General features: G+C 41.2%; 1 protein-coding gene across 4 annotated transcripts; it reads right to left on the bottom strand.

Moving 5' to 3' along the window:
• Positions 1–555: 555 nt before the first annotated feature.
• DDX3X (DEAD-box helicase 3 X-linked) lies at positions 556–17,337 on the bottom strand. Of its 4 annotated transcripts, none has more exons than XM_043570687.1 (17): positions 16,676–17,337; positions 13,520–13,577; positions 11,551–11,598; positions 9,646–9,778; positions 8,549–8,707; positions 8,367–8,466; positions 7,836–7,971; positions 6,493–6,578; positions 6,085–6,183; positions 5,815–5,975; positions 5,262–5,406; positions 5,039–5,183; positions 4,661–4,842; positions 4,457–4,574; positions 4,067–4,220; positions 3,342–3,478; positions 556–3,131 (listed from the first exon to the last, which is right to left on the bottom strand). In XM_043570687.1, exons 1-17 carry the CDS (start codon positions 16,718–16,720, stop codon positions 3,052–3,054), a joined length of 1,986 nt encoding a protein of 661 aa, XP_043426622.1. In that variant the 5' UTR covers positions 16,721–17,337; the 3' UTR covers positions 556–3,051. The 4 variants fall into 4 exon arrangements, with proteins under 4 accessions (XP_043426622.1, XP_043426621.1, XP_043426619.1 ...); XM_043570686.1 differs by having other exon boundaries at positions 3,342–3,481; positions 16,676–17,329; XM_043570684.1 differs by having other exon boundaries at positions 3,342–3,499; positions 16,676–16,828.
• Between the last annotated feature and the right edge of the window lie 3,165 nt (positions 17,338–20,502).

The following is a 20,502-nucleotide window of genomic DNA, read 5'->3' as shown; positions in this document are numbered from 1 at the left end:
TAGCCATGCCAGACATCCCTATCATAACCCCAATTACTTTTAAAAAGTAGGCTCCATTCCCTACGTGAGGCCTGAACTCCCAACCCTGAGCCTGAGTCGCATGCTCTACCGACTGAGCCAGCCAGGCACCCCCTCCCCACCACCACCACCAAATATTCTGGATCCCTTAGCACTCACCATCACTTAGATTACTAGTCCATTTGACTTTTACCCAGCATTCTTCCACCGTCTAAATGTCCTTCAAATCCAGTGCTTCCAAGAACGAAAGATTCCCACCCATATTGAGTTGCTTGAAGTACAAACTGATTTGCAATACAATGCAATACGTCCACGTAAGGACGTCCTAGATTTCCATTACAGCAATCTTTTTTTTTCACCTTCACCTTTTATTACAAATCCTTATGGCATCAGTCATTCTGTCTCCCAAGAGGCATCTCAAAATTAGCACTCGACAGCAAAACCAAAAAAATTACACCTTACAATTCTTCAGGCAAGAGCACAACTTTATTTTCACCTATAATAATAAACCACAATTGACAACAACAAAGGAGACTGTGCAGTTCAACTTTTTATTTTAATAAAATCAGAATATGCACAGCACATGCAGTGCTAGCATCTAAACTAATACAATAAGCAATTACTAAAGCTACAGTGACTTGAGGTTCAATCTTTACATTCAGCAAGTTTAAATCCATTCTTATGTGATTTTTGAAACCTTATTAACTGAAAACATTGCTTGCTGATAAAACTTGCTCAAATGCTATCGCTGAATGTACAAGTCACTGAATATGCCAATACAACAAAGATAACCACATGTTTGAGGATAGCAATGTGCCAGACATTCACTGAAAAAAAAAAAAATACACACAACTAAACAAAACTCACGCAACAAACATCTGAGAATCTGGACACTTCTTATCAGTGTTTTGAAGTGTTTCATTAATATCTTAAGACAAGTGTATCAAAACCTTGGCATGATTTAATTTCAAGTCGCCAATTTTGTTTTTACTAACATCAGAAAGTTATGGCTACACTGCCAATGCCGGGTCTGCTTAATTTGACTTAAGAGTTTAATATGACTTAACATTAAAAGCTCACACTACCCCGAAATATATAATTTCACGCATACGGTGACATTCAACATTCAAGTGCCAGTGTTTTTGTACTGTCTTTTGGTCAAGTTTCTTTAAACTTTCAAAGAATCACTTTTAGGCTTACAAAAATAAATATTTGTCAAAATGTTCAATAAATATTACATAAAACTAGCAGCAAAAAGTATCTAGAAATCTGTCGTGTGCAAATAGTTTTCTTCCCAACTATTATTCCCGTGGTCCCAAATAAATTTTAGAATCTAGTCCCATCCCCTTCCTAGACAAGCTGCGTTCAACAATCTCCAAGAGACAAAATAAGATTGGAAGTTTAAGGACACGCACACAAGACATATATATAAAATTCTCTGAATGTGCAATAAAAGAAGTACTTTGTAAAAAGTTATGGGCAAAATGTACAAGGGCCTAAACCTAGACTAATTGAAATAGCACCATAACAAATGACCTCAATACTGTCAAGTGCACCTACTTAATAAAAGTTTTAGAACAAGGCACAATACACTTGAAAATCTATTGCACTTTAGGAAATTTTTGCCGTCTTCCTATGCCACTGTAAAAAGATTGAGCGTTTTGATCACCGCATTCTGGCCACAAAATTAGCACAGAATTCAGAGTGGCAGAGGCATTTTAGTGGTGGACAATGCTCATCTTTGGCCAGATTTAGCATAAACAGACTATAAATACAATGGAAACCTATGCAACTAAAACTGACTACAACTGCACTGTATAGCAGAATTGACACCTTGTGCAGTTATGTACATATTTCCAACCTGTGTGATCTCAAAGATTTCAGTTTGTTACTCTTCTGGAGCCATTTTTACAAAGTCTATAGTAAGCCAGTTTAACATCTCAACGCAGCTTGAACAGAGTAATGTGAATCGGCATTTAAAATAAAGCCTGCTGCATTAATTCTTCCTGTTCATACCCTCTTGACCAAAAAACATCAACACTAGCATGCGTTATTAGACCAAAAATCACCCAGGGCCCCAATGAGGGCTGGTCATTGCTGTGGTCAGCCATTCTACCATTTCAATTTCATTTATGGCAGGCATTTAAAAAGTCTAAGTAGATGAATTCTCCTAAAAACCTATTTCAAGTTATCAGACCTTTAAACTTTCCCTGTAATAATATGCCCACATTTGGCTAGCTCATAATTAATGATCTGCCTAAACATTGAAAGAGGAATTGCTGTATTTACTTGCATTAACTTTGAAAACAGTGCTTTGAATGTATGCATGTATTCATACATCACCTCATCATGACTGGAATGGCTTGTTTAAAGACTATCAGGTTCTAAATACCTATCCAGGATAGAGTGAGCAAATCAGAACTTTAACTTAATACAGTTTGCCACATTAGAAACTAATTCCGTTAATATGCTTCAAGACGTTTGTTGTTTATTTTCCCCCAATCTGCAAGTATCAGAAAGCCCTAATGCAGGCTACCGCATAAGTTTTTTCCTTATAATATTTATGGATGAATCGATGATTCCTGTTAAGTTGTATCACACCTGTGTGCCAAGGTTTGATTTTAGCCCAAGTTCAGTAAATTTATTTTGTCAAAACAATTGATATCTTGAGCATTACTGAGCCAACAGGACATCAAAATAAAAAGTTGTCTAAAGTTAAAGGCACAGTACATTAACAAACAAATGATCCTCAGTCACAAAATTATAAATGCAGTTTGGGATGGGGGTTGGCGGGAGGGGAGTTAATCCAAACTACAGCAATGAAGTCTTCGAACCACCTTCTGAACAGGGCTGCTGATTGTTCCTTTCATCTTTTCATGTGACCTTGAGCTCCCTTAAAAAAAAAATTTCAGTGGAGAATCACAGCTGGTAATGTACTGCGAGTTCTTGAAGCTACACAAGGTATAGTCTGGCTAAGTTACATGTGGTTTCCATATTAGCTTGTTTGGCAGGGTGACCTACTGTAAAGCAGGTTCAGTTACCCCACCAGTCAACCCCCTGGGAGTTATAATTTCCTCCGTATCCATCACTGTTGTAAAAGCCTCCGTAGCCACCTAATGAGAGATGTGAAAAAGAGAGAAATTAATTAAGTCATCCACTGTTAAATACAACCATTCCCCTCCTTAAGTACTTTGACATCAAATTATGAAAAGCAATCTATTGGGCCAAACTTCTCCAGTGTTTTTAACTATGCTTTGAAAAAAGAGGACTACAAGAAGAAGCCCCCCCCCTCCCCAAGACAGGAGGTGAAAAATGAACATCACCTCCACCAAACCCTCTGCTGCTGCCGTGGCCGCCTCCTCCGCTGCGGCTGCTGCTGGCGCGGCTGCTGCTGAAGCTGGAACTGCTGGCCCCGCTGCTTTGTCGATAGTCTCGGGCACCGAAGCCTCCGCTGAATCTACTACTGCAACGACAGAATGTGCTGGTGGTTCAAAGGAAGAGGAGATCCCACCAGACAAGCCAGTTCTTGTTAAAACCTCCCGATGGTCAATTTCTGATTTTTCGATTCAAATGATTCCCCATCCAGCCCTGTTTTCCCTAATGCGATCTTAAAGACTGTAGCCCTAAACAGCTGGCATTAACTTTGTGACAACCCCTTCTAACACCCCTTCCCCAAATGATCCAGGCAACCGAAGAAAATAAAGCCTGTTCCACTAAGTACTTGAAAAGTTAACTTTGGACACAGCACCCACCCCATTCTTTTTTTTTTTTTTTTTTTTTTTTAATTTTTTTTCAACGTTTATTTATTTTTGGGACAGAGAGAGACAGAGCATGAACGGGGGAGGGGCAGAGAGAGAGGGAGACACAGAATCAGAAACAGGTTCCAGGCTCTGAGCCATCAGCCCAGAGCCTGACGCGGGGCTCGAACTCACAGACCGCAAGATCATGACCTGGCTGAAGTCGGACGCTTAACCGACTGCGCCACCCAGGCGCCCCATTTTTTTTTTTTTTTCCACCCCATTCTTTATATGCCACCCGTATGCCTCACCTCTTAGACCGTCCACGACTGCTACCCTTGTAGTGGTGTTCGTAAGCCATGTTTTCTAACCAAGATGGCACTTCTTGTTTAGCTTCAACAAGAAGATCCAACAAATCCTTGGTAATATTTATGTTCCTCTCATTAAAGAATGAGGTGGCGAGGCCTAAACCAGTCCCAAAAAGTACATAAATTAAAGTCTTCCATAAGAGCACAGTATTCTTACTTTCCTACATAGAATAGTAAGTAGAACACTGAAAAGACCACAAGTCACTTCTATTGCTAAGATAGATTTTAACAGCATTCCTTAGTAAGAGTTCTCAAATTAAGATCCTGAAAAGCTCTTTGCTACATCTCACTGAAAAAACCACCAGACCATCAATCAAGTAACTGAACACTTACCAAGGTTTCCTACACGTCCTGTACGGCCAATGCGATGTACGTACTCCTCAATATCACTTGGCAAGTCAAAATTGATAACATGTTTCACATTTGAAATGTCCAGTCCTCTTGCTGCTACCTGGAAAATAACTTTTGTTACACATGGCGCACTTGAAGCCAAAGTTGAACAGCGGCAACTTGAAAATACACTTGTATTATACATACGGCTGTAGCCACTAGAATTGGGCTTTTTCCTGAGCGGAACTGGTGAAGGGCCTCTTCTCGGTCTCTCTGAGATCGGTCTCCGTGGATGCTGGTACAAGCATACCCTTCATGGTACAAGAAATCCTCCAGAGAATCTGCACCCTTTTTGGTCTCCACAAACACTAATGTCAGCGAATCCTTGCCTAATTGTGAAAAATTACCAGATATTTGTCTTTAATAGGGACTTAGTTCTCTTAACATTTAGTCAACATCTAAACAGAGACAAATAAATATACTTTTAATGGGATGTTTTAAATGGGGAGGAAAAGCAATAAAGGTGATCCAAATGGATTCCCATTACCTAAGCCAGAGTGACACTAAAATTATTCGTAATTTTACCTGTTGCATTCAGAAGATCAAGCAAAAAGGACCGTTTGTCAGACTCTTCCACCCAAACAACTTTCTGTGTGATGTTCTCAGAGGTAGAGCCAACTCTTCCTACAGCCAAAAAGATATACTCATCCAAGAAATCACGAGCAAGCATCTGAAAAGAAAAAATTATCATCATCTACTGAGACCAACAAATTTCTCAGTAAATAAAACTTGCAGCATCACACAATACCTGTATTTCCTTAGGGAAAGTAGCACTAAACATCATAGTGTGACGAACTCCCTTTGGAGGCATGGTATCCTGTTCAACTATTCTACGTATCTGAGGTTCAAAACCCATATCCAACATCCGATCAGCTTCATCTAACACCAAGTATCTGTCATAAAAATATTCAGGTCAGAATTTGAGAAGAAAAGATAGTTTTAGTACAGCTGTTTTCTATATACAATAATATATTCATTGATGGTTAAATCCCTCACACTGCAGATTTAACACACGTACACGAGACAAAGCACAGGACTTGTGCCACGAAACAAATCATTCACAAGCACACAGCAAAACTAGCTCTTACTACTTCTGACTCCGTCCCAGTCCAATCATTCTCAGCCTCTACTAAAAGGTCACCAATTTATCAACATTAAAACTACAATCAGCATCTCATAAAAGAGCGCTAAAATGAATCACTTCTGGATCTTAAAATTTAAACAATGCTGGTAAGTACTACAAAATGAATGGCCAGTAATTTAAAAAATATTACATTTTATGCATTTAAAAATTAACATACTTGCAGAAGTCCAATCCAATCTTTCCTCTTTCCATCATATCTACTAGACGTCCTGGAGTAGCTACTAACAAGTGGCATCCACGCTCTAAGTCTCGAATCTGCTGACCAATATCAGCACCACCATAAACCACGCAAGGTCGAACTCTAGATCGGTATGAAAACTACAAGCAAAGAAATTTTTACAATTTCAAGGCCAACACTTTTTCATAGTCCTAAAACAGTTCAATAGAATCAACGAGAAAGCTAAAAATCCCTGAAATGTGTACTTACTTTTCTAGCTTCCTCATAGATCTGTACTGCCAATTCTCTGGTTGGTGCTAATACCAAGGAGATTGGGTACTGTTTGCGACGCCCATACCTTCCATTTTCCTAAAAAATAAATTAAAAGTTCAACTCTTAACATCCTCTTTTAAAGGTCCATTACGTCATAATTCCCTTCTGTAGTTTACAGATTACACTTGAAAACTGTTTTTCATTAAATAATTTGGAATAAGTAGATGTGCCATTTAGAAGGTTCTCAACAGCTATCTACAAAGTTCTACAATAATGGTGCATTTCGGGGAGCCTGGCAGGTTCAGTTAGTACAGTGTACAGCTCTTGATTTCGGGGTAGTGAGGTCAAGCCCCAAGTTGGCCATAAAACTTAAAAGTATAAATGTCCCACATAACAAATATTTACCTTCATGGCCCTCAAAGCTTCGCCTGGACCATCTGAATAAATCTGACTCAAGATGGGCAAAAGAAATGCTGCAGTTTTTCCAGACCCTGTTTAAGAGAAAGCATATTCAGAGAAGGACTGCTTATTATTTTTGAATAAATATTGGTAGAGGACAGTTTTTTAACTGCCCTATTACTAATTAGTGGTTTTACTTTATACCCCAATAAATTTTCTAAAAACTAACAGCTAAGTTAAAAATACCAAGAAATGACTTCTTTGACCCATCTGTAACAGAAGTCAGCAAACTAAGGTCCTATGTATCTTTGTAAATAAAGCTTTATTGGAATACAACCACGCCCAATAATTTACACGCGATCTACAGGTGCTTTCACACTATGACAACAGAAACGAGTAGATTGGAAACAGAGACTACGTGGCCCATAAAAACCAAAAATGTTTATTTTGCTTCCTTACAGATAAAGTATACCAAACTCTGATCAATAACAATGTAGTGTTCAACTTATTTGCGTTTGTAAAGAGAACAGAAATTTTCCCTCAAAAATGATGTCAATTTCAATTTGTAACACATATATACAGACATACTGTACATATTCTGGTGTACAAAGGATGAAATTTTCACTCTTCCATAAGGAAGCAAAGATATCAGATAATTATATTTATTTTTAATGGGGGGGGCAGTTGCCACCCTCCTTCAAATTGGTCAAACTTACAGACACAGAAAAACTTGTGCTCAATTTAGAGGCTATAAACCATCCCATTCCCAAAAGGTGGGAAGTGCTTCTTTACCATGAAGGCACCTTTCTTTCCCTTGGCCACATTCCTATGGATCACAGACTATTCTGATCTTACAATTCTTACTGATCTCACGATTTGGGAGTTCGAGCCCCGCGTCGAGCTCTGCACTGACAGTGAGGAGACTGCTTGGGATTCTCTCTCTCCCTCTCTCTCCAACCCTCCCCTGTTCGTGTCCTCTCCCTCTCTAAATTAATAAATAAACTTTAAAAAAAAAAATGTTATAGTGCTAATTTCCCACCATTGCAATGACAATAATCTAACCCTGTTGCAGCAGTTAACAGGCTGAGGGCTTTCTATAGGCCTCCCCAAGATGCCCTAATGAGAACACCAAAGATAACAAAATCCAAAGGTCTGTAAGACAAGAAATACCAGCCAACTACTCCATACCTGTATCAAAATATACCAGTTAGGCTATGTCTAGGACTCAAGCTTCCCCATGAAACTCAGATATCCCATGTGTTTTTTTTTTTTTTTTGGTACTAGTTGTACAAGGGTAATCCCAATTAAGTTATTCTTTATAACTTTTTACTTTCATTAAGTAGACTTACCTGTTTGGGCACAAGCCATCAAGTCTCTTTTCTCTTTGATAATAGGAATAGCATGCTTTTGTACTGGAGTTGGGCGAGTATAACGAGTAAGCTCAATGTTTCCCATAATAATTTCTCCCATCTCAACATCACTGAACTGTCAAGAAATTCAATGGGGTTAAATTGCTAGAAATGCTATCCTGGAGCCATTTTTGTTTTACACTAATACAATAACAGGGAGGAAAAACCCTAACACCTGATTTGTACTTTATAGCTGCTTTAAATAAAACTACATTATATTTTGAAGAAAACCAGTCCTCCAGGCTTAATCTACACTGAAGAAGTCTGGGGTCCTCCTACATTTGACGCATTTTCTATTTCTAATTATTAGTAATGGTGACACTTAACGTTCCACAAATCAGGCAGGTTTTTAATGTAACTAAAGAATTATTCAAGTAGATATGATCTATATTTGCTTTTTGAAAGCCCACCTTATTTTGATGTGCTGTGAGAAGATTTACACTTCTTAAAAAGTCAAGCAAAAATACTTACACTTTCAATGTGTGGAGGACAGTTGTTGCCTGTTGCCTCAACTGGAATGTCATCATATTTCTCAAAGTTAATCCCAGTGTTTCCTCCAGAAAAGAGTTCCCTGAAATCAAGATTGGTTAAGTTTATTTGTTATATTAGCTAATGAGGCTTTATCACAATTAACATACGTTTCAAAAACTTACTGTTCCAAGCGTTCACTTGGTGGGAGTGGTTTTGACCAATCATCTTCATCTGATTTGTCACACCAGCGACTATTTCCACCACGTTCAAATTTGCCAAAGCCACTTCTGTCACCACGGCTGCCAATGCCGTCATAGTCACTCCGTCCACGATCATCAAACCTGAACAGCATAAGAAACTAATCAGAATCATTTAACCATTATCAGATTACTGTCACTACTCTAGAACCGTACCTGGAGAGAAGCTGAATGACTCATCACGGCTCACTTTTATTTGACAAATAAGGCCCTCTAATTAATCACATCAAATGTACCATTTACATAGCTTTACCTTCTAAAGTAAGTATCCTTCTTGATTTCTATAAAATTATACAGCCTACACAGGCCTCATACATGCTGAAATTAAGAACCAAGTCTTAAATATTTGGTATCAGCACATAACTTGTACTTTCATTTAAAGTTCTCATCCAAATACATTTCAGTGGTAGGAAAAATAGCACACCAAATATCAATTGTCCCAGTTAGAACTAGGATGACATTTAAAAGGACAATCAATTCACCTGTGTGACAGACTGTGGATAAAAGGTAGAAAATAATCCTTACCTGAATTAAGATGTTTTTAGTTTTAGGCCTGTTTGCGAAAAATCAGGACACACAGGACTAACCACAGCTATTAGGCGCATGAGGTCAGTTCACCACTTGTGTAATCAAAAATATAAGGTGTTTAAAATTGTCATAAAGAATACCCACAAAAATCTCAACCAAATTAGGCCATTCACTAAATAAACTTACTGCTTTAAATATAAATAAAGCTAGATTAATTACAAAAATAACCGATTTCATTATGTCCAGGGGCATGTTCTTATTCTCCTCTAATTTCTATGGAACAAATTCAACTTAGTTCTAAGACCTCTTACAGCTAAGAAAATACGATTACACAGATATAATGCTTATTAACACATCCAAATAGGGGGTCTGTTAAGGTGGAAAAAAAGCATCATGCTTCATAGTAAGAGTACAAGAACAAGTATTTACCAAAATAAAGACCAATTCCTAAATTTCATATACATAAGGTGAAAAGATCAATAAAAATCACATACCTTCCCCTTGATCCACTTCCACGATCACTAAAGAAACTAGACTTCCCTCTTGAATCACTACGAGATCCAAAACTGCTGTATGCATCCTTATCTTTACTAGAACTCCACCCTGAACTGTCTTTATCGTAGAATCCTTCAATAAAAAAAAGCAAACCCATTTTATTATATTAAATAGAAATTTACAATACCTAGGTTTCTGAATTTGAAGCCCTCCAATAATTTTATCTTATCTCTGTGAACTAAAAGGACAATGGAAATATTCCTATCATGGTACTAGAAGAGAACCAAGATTTAGAGCTGGTTTACAATGGCACACAGAATTTTTTAGATTTTCTCCACTGGAAAATACTGTGCACTAAACCAAGCAACTTAACAGTCTAAAAATGTTCTAAATGAATACCACCTCTAAAAAGGTCAATAGCTTTGTCTATAAACAATGATTATACTATAGTTATATGACCACCACAATTAAATCCATTCGTTTTATAGGTATGAACAAGTTTACTGGGAAACAGTTATTGTTTCAGTGTTTCTCAGAGGTGATATTTAAGACATTCCTAAAGGTGTCAGATTACCTGATTTAATACATTATTTTCCAATTTCAATAGTAAAAAGTAGTACAATGCTCCATTCTCATGAAATACAGACAAGAATCAGGAATACAAGGAAAATCTTCATCCCTACACTGTTAGTGTGGACAGATTCCTAGGGTACAACTATAAACATTCAGTAAGAGGGAATGAGAAAGGTGTAAATTAGCCCAAGAGGTAGAGAGTTTAAAGACGAATAAATTAAACAGATTAAACGTTTAGAAGTTAAGTTACTTTCCTTCAGCCTTAAGCCTCTACCATTAGCCGCCAGCCAGGTGATCAACACCTCAGCAAGCAATAGAGTTGAATTCGATTTCTAACAGCCCTTTCAGTTCTGAAAGGTCTGTGATACTGCCCCTTCCCTTTGATCTGTCACTGCAATGAAGAGGGAAAAGCACTAAAGATACATGGGGGTCAGTTTCAGCTAGAACACTAGAATGAGAACCCATGACAATAAAGACAAACTCTGCAGGTAACTAAGAAAAATGATATGATAGTTACGAAATTATAATCAGATTTTATATATATGTATTGCCGGGGACAGTGAAGCTAATATATATAGACTGCATATGCACATGGAGGAATGATAGCAAATCACATGCTCCTGTGGACTTCTGCACCCTTCCAATTCTGCCTTCTTTATCTTCCTTCTTCTTGACCTTTAAATAGTTTTCCAAACCTTCACTTTTCCTCCAAATCTCAGATCACCTATTTTACAGAATATACAGCACCCAAACAATTGTCCCATAATGAGGTATCTACTAGTTATCACATTACAAACACAACCAGAAAAGACCAGGCATTGTGATACATTTTAGACAAAACTTTTCAAATGAAGCACTTAAGGGCAAGGAGATGAAACCAGAGAATCACTCCCAACTTACTGGGAGCATGCCCAATGCTATAATCTGTTACCTAATCTGCAATAACACATCTTTCTTTTGACAGCTCTGCAAAACAGAAATAACTGGGTTATTACTGTGCAGTTTGGTTTACACAGTAGGATACCCACTCACCTTTTTCAAATTGAAATCATGGTATCAATGATTACAAACACAGATTACAAAGTACAACACTAGTAAACTGTACAAAACCATGCCCTTGGCCAGAGAATTCTGACATAGGAAATAGAGAATTTTCCACTGTGTGACTTTAGAGGAGTTTTTTCAGAGTAAGTCCTAATAATTTGAACCAATTCTGACAGAGGCACAGGAGAGCACAATGCTCACAGACTTCCCAAAGTGCCTCATTTTTCCCTAGGCTCTGACTTCTAAACAATAAGAATTAGGTCTACCAAGTTGCTCAAAAGACTTACCTTTAGTAGCTTCTCTGTTCCTTAAGTGAGGAGGAATATAGCGTCCTTCTAAAAGAAAGAATATAAAATTAAATGCCAAAACTTAAAGCTTTTTACCAAAATTTGCACTATTAAAAAAACGGTCCTGGGGGCACCTGAGTGGCTCGGTTGGTTATGTATCCAACTCTTGGTTTCCGCTGAGGTCATGATCTCATGGTTCATGGGTTCAAGCCTTGTGTGGGGCTCTGCACTCATGGTGCAGAGCCTGTTTGGGATTGTCTGTCTCTCTCTGCCCCTCCCCTCCTCACACTTTCTCTAAATAAAGAAATAAAGCTTTTTTAAAAAATGTAAAAAAAGGTCCTAGAAAAAAATTTAATATCTAGCCTACCAGTCTGACTTACTTGCAAATGGGGGAGGGGGATGAGTCTACTTTTATTTTAAATGGGTTATTGCCTTTTAAGAACTTTAAAAGGGGAGGGGAGGAGGAAAAAAGTTTGGTAAATAAAAATTTGACGTGGAACCTAATCACTGAAATCCACAAATATAACTTGCTACTAGTGGTTAATACAACACAATTTTTTTAAAGGCCTGCTACTATTTGAGATCTGTCAGCAATAGTTACAAGGAAAGTATAACTGTAACAACCTAAAACTGCTATGTAATAAATCCTGCAATTAGCCACTAAGAGGCTTTTTTGTTTCTAACCTGGTAAGTTGCGATGGGGAAATGATTTCAAGGAACTGAGAATTTTAATTTGGGGCTTGCCAGAGTCTACAGTCAACTGTTGTTGCTTACAGAACTCTGTAGCCAAGAAATACAGCCTAGATAATGGATGAGAAGCAAAAGCAAATAATGTATATCCACCAAGTAAAAGAAAGTCAACCTGCTTTATTACTAATAAATCTGCTTAACTGTCTCTTCTACTTTTGGGTTGAACTAAGTATTAAAGATCTCTATTAGGATGATCAACTCATAAGAGATCTTTAGCATGACAAATAAAGTCAAATCTAAAAAATACCAGGCAACTTTGTGCCCAAAGAGGCCTTTCTTCCCTAAAAATGAGGTCACATCCTTTACCACGCAACACAATGAAAAAACGCTTTCAGACCCTACAGCCTGTACCCATTTGCCCCCTCCCTCTTTTTTTGGTGGGAGTTAATAGGAAGAGATCGATCCTGAAGGGACCCAAAGCAGGTCTACTGCCAAATAATAAATCCCTACACCTTAATACTAATCTCTAACAAGTTTCAAACAAAACAAAACAACTCTCTGAAAAAATAAAATGAAATAAAACTTTTATATCTAACTTCTTTCCCAGAGAATGATACAATTCAGCGTTTAAAATCCTAACCACCACTTCAAGATTCGGTATAGCTTTGTTCTATCAGTAAGTCTCATGTTCCTCACAGGAAAGGGTTAGCTATAGCTGATGAACAAGAATGTTCTCTTTATTGGGGCTCAGTCAGTTAAGCGTCCAACTCCGGCTCGGGAGTTGAGCCCCATATCCGGCTCTGTGCTGACAGTGAGGAGCCTGCTAGGGATTGATTCTAGCTCTCTCTCTGCCCCTCCCCCACTTGTGCTTTTCTCTCTCAAAATAAACTTAAAAAAAAAAAAGAATGTTTCTTTTATTGAATTTAATTCTGGTAGATTCACTCTAATAGGGATAAACACATGCCCACTACCTCTAAGCTGGGCTCAAGATTCATAATGGACATAATCAAATTCTTCCAAAGGTAATTTGTGTTGTATCAAGTTCTTTTTAATGATTATTTTTATTCAGAAAATGAGTCCCTTTTATTATTACCCAAAGGCCACAATGCTTTAAGAGTGATCACTAAGTACACTACATAATTTTACTTAACACTGACTACGTAGTAACTCTACACAGTAAAAACTGGAAGGGAAACTCTTAAGCTTTAAAATAAGTCCAATGGAACATTAAGTTATTAAAGCTCTAATATTCAAGAAATCCATAAAATGGTTTACTTACTGCTTGCTGTACTTCCTCCACTCTGATTATCTGAAGAGTTCAGGTCTAGGCCAGCAAACTAGGAGAACAGAGTTAAATGGTTAGCCGCCTGTGTGCTGAAATATTATGAAGAAAAAACTAGTCCTTCTCTGTAGCATTGACTAGCACTAGTTGCCCTGCCTGCTTCATGGAGCTGATGTGAAACTCTTAATAAGAATGTTAACGAAGAATGCGTTTTGAAGACTGTAAAATTCTAAGCAAACAGAAAATAGCACAAACTGCTTATACTATGGAAAGCAGCACACTAACATGCTGGTGTTATCCAGTAGAAACTGGGTCAAAATTTAAGTGATTCAATTCAAAGTGAATTTACCCTGTAACATTTTCCAAAGTAAAAGCCCCAAGAAATTAAAATTATTTTAAAATGTCAAATAGGAAAACGATTTATTTTTACTCCCATCATATGTGATAAATGTTCCTAATACCACCAACTTTCTACTTGGAATTACTTTGAACCTATAGAGCACACCTGAAAAACAGAACAAAATTTTAATTGACCATTTCTTAGTTCTTTTATCCCTCTAAGTATTGCACAAGTATTTTTAATTAGGGTAGCACTCTGATGAACAACTCTGTGGGGGCACCTGGATGGTCATGATCTCAAGGTTCAAGCCCTGCATCGGACTGTGCACTGACAGTGCCGAGTTGGCTTGGGATTCTTTCTCCCCCTCTCTGCCCCTCCCACACTCTCTCTCAAAATAAACAAACAAACTTAAAAAAAAAAAAAAAACCCCTCTGTGAAGTAGGTACCACCTATTTATTCTCCCATTTTTAAGATTGAGATTAAGCTCAGAAGACTTTGGACATAAATGGCACAACTGGCATTGAATGCTTTTAAACAGTAGGACACATTTTACTGTCTTTAATCTCGATTTCTACTCATCCCCTTACACTAGAAGGTCAAAGCCTCAACATTCCACAAAAAGCCCTGCTATGTTCATCACATTCTGTAGTGGCCAGGAAGTACTTGCAAGCAATATCCGGGGAAAAAACTACAGCTGTCAAAAAACTTCTAAGAAAGCCACAAAAGACATCACACAGTACTGATGCCACCTGTTTGCAAAAGTGGTATAAATCTTCTGTTAAAAGCTCAAAACTGATACTGTCAAATTGTAAGCATCATCAATGGAGTCACTGAAAATTGGAAGGAGATGCTAAATCTTAATAAAAAAAAGAAAGTATAAGACTTTTAGACACCTCGCTTCCATAATTTGTATTAGCAAAAACACAGCCATGCTTTGTTATTCAAGAGACTGATACTTTAAAGCACAAGAGGAACAAAAACTCTTTTTGCACTTGTTACAGTGTAAGTTTTGTTATTAATTTTACACTTGGCAACATGAACCATAAAGCAGGATACTGTAAACTGTTAGGATTACATTGTTGCAATTTTGTTATCAATTTGCTTGCTGCTTAATTCTAACCAGTCTACGTACTTTTTGAATTATATCACAAATTTAAATAAGACTCATTCCTGCCTATAATCTTTTTAAATTGGCACCACCTATATACAAAACGTTAAAAATGGGGATAGCCTGTGCTGTTGACAACAGGTTTTCTATGTGCTTCATTCAACATATGACGTATCAGCAATTTGAAGGATTTAATACAATTCATTAATGGGAGAAAAAAACGCTCCATTTATTGACCAGGAACAAAAAACAGATCGTTAAATCTGCAAAAATATATTATACACGACTACGTTAAAAATCTATCAATTTGTGTCACTAAACTTCGTTTCAGGATTGTTCTGGAGTTTGGGGTAAGCAGAAGTTTACTTAAAGGTCTCCAAACATCCCACCGAAAAGCTTATCTGTAGCATGGTGCCTCTACTGCAGAGGGATCCAGACTTCCTGCCACCGAAGCCCATCCTCCGTTAATCTACCCCCAAACCCTTAGAAGAGGGGATTCCGGTTAAGATGACAGACCCGGAGCTCTAACCTATTTCACAATCTCACTCCACAGGCAGCAACAAGTCAACAACAAAACTGTTTATTTCCCCCAAGCTACATTCCGGGTATTTTTCCTGCGGCCGATTCCTGGATCAAACGTCACTAACACGGGAACAGTCATACAACCCGTGGTACCACCCAAAACAACCGCGGCCCTCGGCTAAAGCGCCACTCACTATGTGGAGCATGTAAGGAAAAGGGGCCACTCCAGGTCTCTAACCTCCCGGATGTCTCCCCGCCGCGTTCAACCTCTATCTAGAGCCCAGCGCTACCGCGCACGCAGAGACCCACTCCCCCCCCTTCCCCCCACTCCTCCCCGAATCTTCTGCGTCACAAAACTTTCCACTCCGGAAACGCGGCCTCAGCGGCCGCGGCACCCAGCGTGCGATGGCCCCTGCGGAAACCGGGCTCAAGCAAAAATGCCTGCAGAAGGAAGCCCGGGAGGAACAAGATGCCCATTCCATCCTTCTTTCCAGGCCCACGCCGGCCCGGGACCCGCTCTCTCCCGCTAGTGGGCCGCAGCGCCGCCCAGCCACCCAGCCCCACACAAAGAAGGCCGCCGCCATTACCCCCAGAGAAGGCCACCCCCCGCGCCGCCCCCTTCCACATTCCAGGGCTGCGTCCCTCCTGCTCACACGGGCGCACACACACACCGCTGCTGCCGCGCGCGGACACACGCGCGCGCGCACACACACACACACACACACACACACACGAACGCCGCAGGGCCTCTGGGACAGGAATCCAGGCTGCGAGCGCAAAGAGAATCGAAAGCCCTCGAGGCCAAAAGGGTCCCCATTCGCGCACTGCCGCGCCACTCACCTCCCCCCCACCACCCATGGGTCACAAACCAGTCTAGGTTCGCGCGTGCGCGTCTCCGCGAGAGCGCGCGCACCCCCTCCCCCTCCGCCCGCCTGCGCACGCACACACAAAAGCCGCCATTGTGCTCGGCCCGGGGACAATACCGCGGGCCAAGCCGGGGCCCCGGCCCGAGCGATAGCCATAACCAGCATTCCTACCACCTCCCCCTTCCTCCATAGCCCCAAATCACTGACACTGGCCAGCCCGAAGTATGCAGGAGATGGGAACTAAGCGTGCCAGTTAGCGCTGCGCCATAAGCCAAGTTAGGTCCAGCAACCACCCCGGTAGGCTCCTTGCACCTCACCTGCTGGTCCAGCCCGAGCGCATTTTCCACCGCCACATGACTCATCCCTGAAGAGTACCGAGAACTCGGAGTCTTCCGCTGCTAAGCGAGTGTGTTTGGTTCACCGCGATGGCCCTCTCACGGGAGAACTGCGGCTCTGGAACGCACGGCGCGGCCACCGATCTAATATACCCACTCGAAGGGCCGCTACGTCAGCACGTAAGACGTAGCCCCTCCCTCTCACACCCGAACCCCTCCTGCTGCTGTGACTTCTGCCTAGCTACTGCGCGTTGGTTTAGTCCAAACCTCGCGTGATTTCCTAAGCAGTCCCGTCCCTGGCTCTTCGTCCTACCTTGGAGCTCAGAGCGCCAAATGCTGCCCTAGTTCGCCTGAGCTTCAATTCTCCTGTCCTCCGCTAATACCCTAGACTAAGTCTTTGAGTTCTTGAGATCTCGCGATAACTCGTCGTGTCCCCTTTTGCGCCTGCTAGGAGGTCTTAAGATTTAACCTAGGCTTCTTTCCCTTTTATCTCCTTATGCCCCTAGTTTTGGCTGTTCCTTTCAACTGCGCACTCGCTCATTTCTCTCTCAGTTCTTGGACTTGGAGATGTCGGGAGATTTCTCGGAAGTAGTCAGCCCTCGTTCTTCCATGGGCGGCCTCCTTGAAATCGGGAGTTAGGCGAAAAAAACCCCGAAGCCGGGAGGACGGCGGGTCACGTGGCCGCAGGTGTCGCTCTCGGTGGCCATTTTGTGGAGCAAACCTTGGCCTGAATTGAGTGCACGGAGTGCGGGGGGAGGAGGGGGGAGAGAGGACCTAAGGGGAAAGAGGGGCAAAGGAGGAGGGAAGAAGCGGAAAAGGGGGAGGAGGAGGAGGAGGAGGAGGAGGAGGAGGAGGAGGAGGAGGAGGAAGGCGGGCGGAATGGTGACCGGAGCTGTGGTCGGGATCTGGGGGACCTGTGCTGGTGGCGGGACACTTAACTGCGCGGTTGCCTAGGCAGCAGGGGCGCCGCCTAGGAACGCAGTAGCCCCTCCTGATCCACCCTCCCGACGCGAGCGCGCTCCTCGCGCTCCACCCCCCCCTCCCCACCCGCGGTGAGGAAACAATGAGACAATCAAGCGCTGAACTTGAGCCGTCGCTAGCGTACCCTCCCGGGACCCCGAGTCCCCGGCCCTCCGTGGGAACAACGGCTACATTAAGCCCTTAGCTTCCTCCCGCAGGGCGTTCAGCGGCTCAGGGCCAGTGGCCTCCGGTGCGCTGCTTCCCCCAAAGCTAGGGGACCCTGAGACTTGCAAACGGCTTTCCTAGGGAGTGGGCACTGTCTGTGGCTGGGCTCAGTCAAGGCCTGCGGGAGGAAATGCTAAGGCGTTATCAGCTTGGGGTGGGGATGACCCTCAGGCCACTGCGGTGGATGAGGAATGGGAGGAAATGGGTTTCTGCCGTAGGAGGAACCCCTTCTTTAGCCCCCTCCGAAGCAAGCCACCCCTAGTCTTGCTTGAGTGCCACAGGCCCTTAAATAGAAGAAAATGTCTTGACTAGTAGATCCCTGGCTTTAAGTGAGAAGCCGCGTATACGTGGTTCTTTTAAACGCTGTTCCCCTCTCTTCTAACCCTCGGACTGACAAATAATACGCGGTTTTTTCACCATCCCTCAAAGGGTCTTCTGCCAGAATTCAAATAGCTCGGGCTCGTCACATAAATTACCACATAACTTTTCTCCCTTTCCAATTTTTAAAGTTGAAACTGAAATTCTGACGAGATCGGGAGATAATATTAACACTTGTGTCCTGAGGCAAGTTGCTTAACTGCTTTGGGTCTCCGTTTCCTCATCTATATAAGGAGTTGGCTGGACTACATAACCCTGTAAAAGACTCAGTTCCTTTTTATGTCTACTGTTTGTTACAGCCCCCCCTTAACCGTGCCGAAATAAATCCTATCTAATATAACCTAAACCTAACAACACACAATTTCAAAAAACGTTATCTCACTGTAGAACAGAAACAAAACGATGATAAACAATGCTCCCGCACAAGGACACTAACGTGATAGACACCTGCCCAGCATAGTCACAAATGCAAACTGAAAGTGTTTTCGCAACTCAAGTACCAGGAGCAGCGTTGCCGTTGGTGCCCCGCTTTTCCAAAATGATGAACTCTGTTTGAAACAAAACAATACAATCTTTTCTCCATTGTTACGGTATTTACAATACTAGAGAATTCGGGGTGTATCGAAAACTGAGCAAAAATATTTTTGTTTATATGTAAAATAGTGTTCCAGGCTTTAAATCATGATGAACTAGTTTTTCACTTTCGATTCTTTGCAGTATGACCAGCAAAGACTGACCAGCATTGTAGAACAACTAGCATGCCTGGTCCCTGACTCTAACTGCCAGTAGCCATGCTAGTCATGGTGACAACCAAAAATGCAGATTTCCACAATGCCCCCTTGAGAACCATTAAGCTTAGTGATCATTAAGTTCCCTTTCGGCCCTGAAATTCGTGAATTCTCACGGAGAATTAGGTGTTTCTGTTTGGTTTGGCTTCAGCTTCCTTTTCATATAGACCAGGGTAAACGGATTCAAAAGGTAATGGTTCTGACAGTTCAAACTGCATCTAGCAACAATGGGATGTACTGATATCCCTGGTCCTGGACTTTCTTTTACTTTTCAGTACAGCCAACATACAGGGTACTGCCATGGGAATACTTAAAAAGAATTAAAATATACAGCAGTTTCCTATTTTCAATTAACCCCTGCTCATAGGCATACTCAGTTCAAACCACCAGGGTGTTTTGTTAATCGATATGTTATCACTGGAATATCAAATTGGAAAGGAAGCAGGGAAACATACAAAGCTTTGTCTCCAAACACATTCACTCTGAAAAAGAATGATGTGCGCACTTGAGGTAGCTAAATGAGCCAACTTTCATAGCACTCCAAAGGACTTTTCCACTAAGCAGTCATTTGCATATCTTCTCCACCCAGCCGTCATTTGCAAATTTCATTTGAAGTGACCTAAAAAGGGTTAGGAAAAGCTGAAACCAGGGAAACTTTTTTTGCATTCTCACTTCCTTACACTCCCAGACAATGTTAAGTTGATGGCCCATAATTGAGGCAAATATACGATTTGCACCACACCCACCCCCAATCCTTTGAGGCAGGTGAGCAGACAAAAGCCTAGAAACTGCAGATCCTGGAACCAGCAGATCAGATTCCTGCTCTACTGCTTACAAGCTGTGTGACTGGGGGCACTTACTTGACATCTCAGTACCTCAGTTTCCTTCTCTATCAAGTTAGAAGAAAAATAGTTTCTGTCTCGCAGCACCTGGACGGCTTAGCCGGAACAGCGTGCAACTCTTGATCTTGGGGTCATGGGTTTGAGCCCATGATTACTAAAATAAATAAATAAATAACTAAACTTAAAAAAAAATCGTTTCTGTCTCAAAAGGTAGTTGGAATTCAAGGGCTAGTGCCTGAAAGTGCTTTGCAAGGAGTAAGAGATTAGTACATGATAGATACATGTACATATATACTTGTCTTCCTCCCGATTGTCTCAAACCACCGCCCCCCCCCCCCCCGGCCAAGCACACACCCAGCAGAGTGAGTTGCTCTGGCACAGGACTCCCGAAGCACCCACTGCTCAAGCCACTGTTACATTCACCGTGTTGTACTGCGGTTGTGTGTGAGCCCACGGAGGAGAGGGCACTTGTCACACCCCAGGACAGCCCAATAGTGATGATGAGTAAATAGTGCAAATGCCCGCCTTGGGCAAGTTGTAAGGTAGGGCATGTTAAGGGGTCTAAAACCATTATTTTGCTTCCGCAAATGGTTTTAAGTAAATTTCATCACTATTC

Source organism: Prionailurus bengalensis, chromosome X (genome assembly GCF_016509475.1).
Source record: "Prionailurus bengalensis isolate Pbe53 chromosome X, Fcat_Pben_1.1_paternal_pri, whole genome shotgun sequence".
In the NCBI taxonomy this organism is placed as follows: Eukaryota; Metazoa; Chordata; class Mammalia; order Carnivora; family Felidae; genus Prionailurus; species Prionailurus bengalensis.
This window is presented reverse-complemented; position numbering and strand designations above follow the sequence as displayed.

Excerpts from the sequence above, each read along its gene's own strand:
- DDX3X (XM_043570684.1), bottom strand. The coding sequence starts at position 16,720 with ATGAGTCATGTGGCGGTGGAAAATGCGCTCGGGCTGGACCAGCAG. Across the intron at positions 7,972-8,366 it reads GTCCTCCACACATTGAAAGT|TTCAGTGATGTTGAGATGGG; the intron begins GTAAGTATTTTT and ends ATTTCTTGACAG. Across the intron at positions 5,184-5,261 it reads CTTTCCCTAAGGAAATACAG|ATGCTTGCTCGTGATTTCTT; the intron begins GTATTGTGTGAT and ends TTTTCTTTTCAG.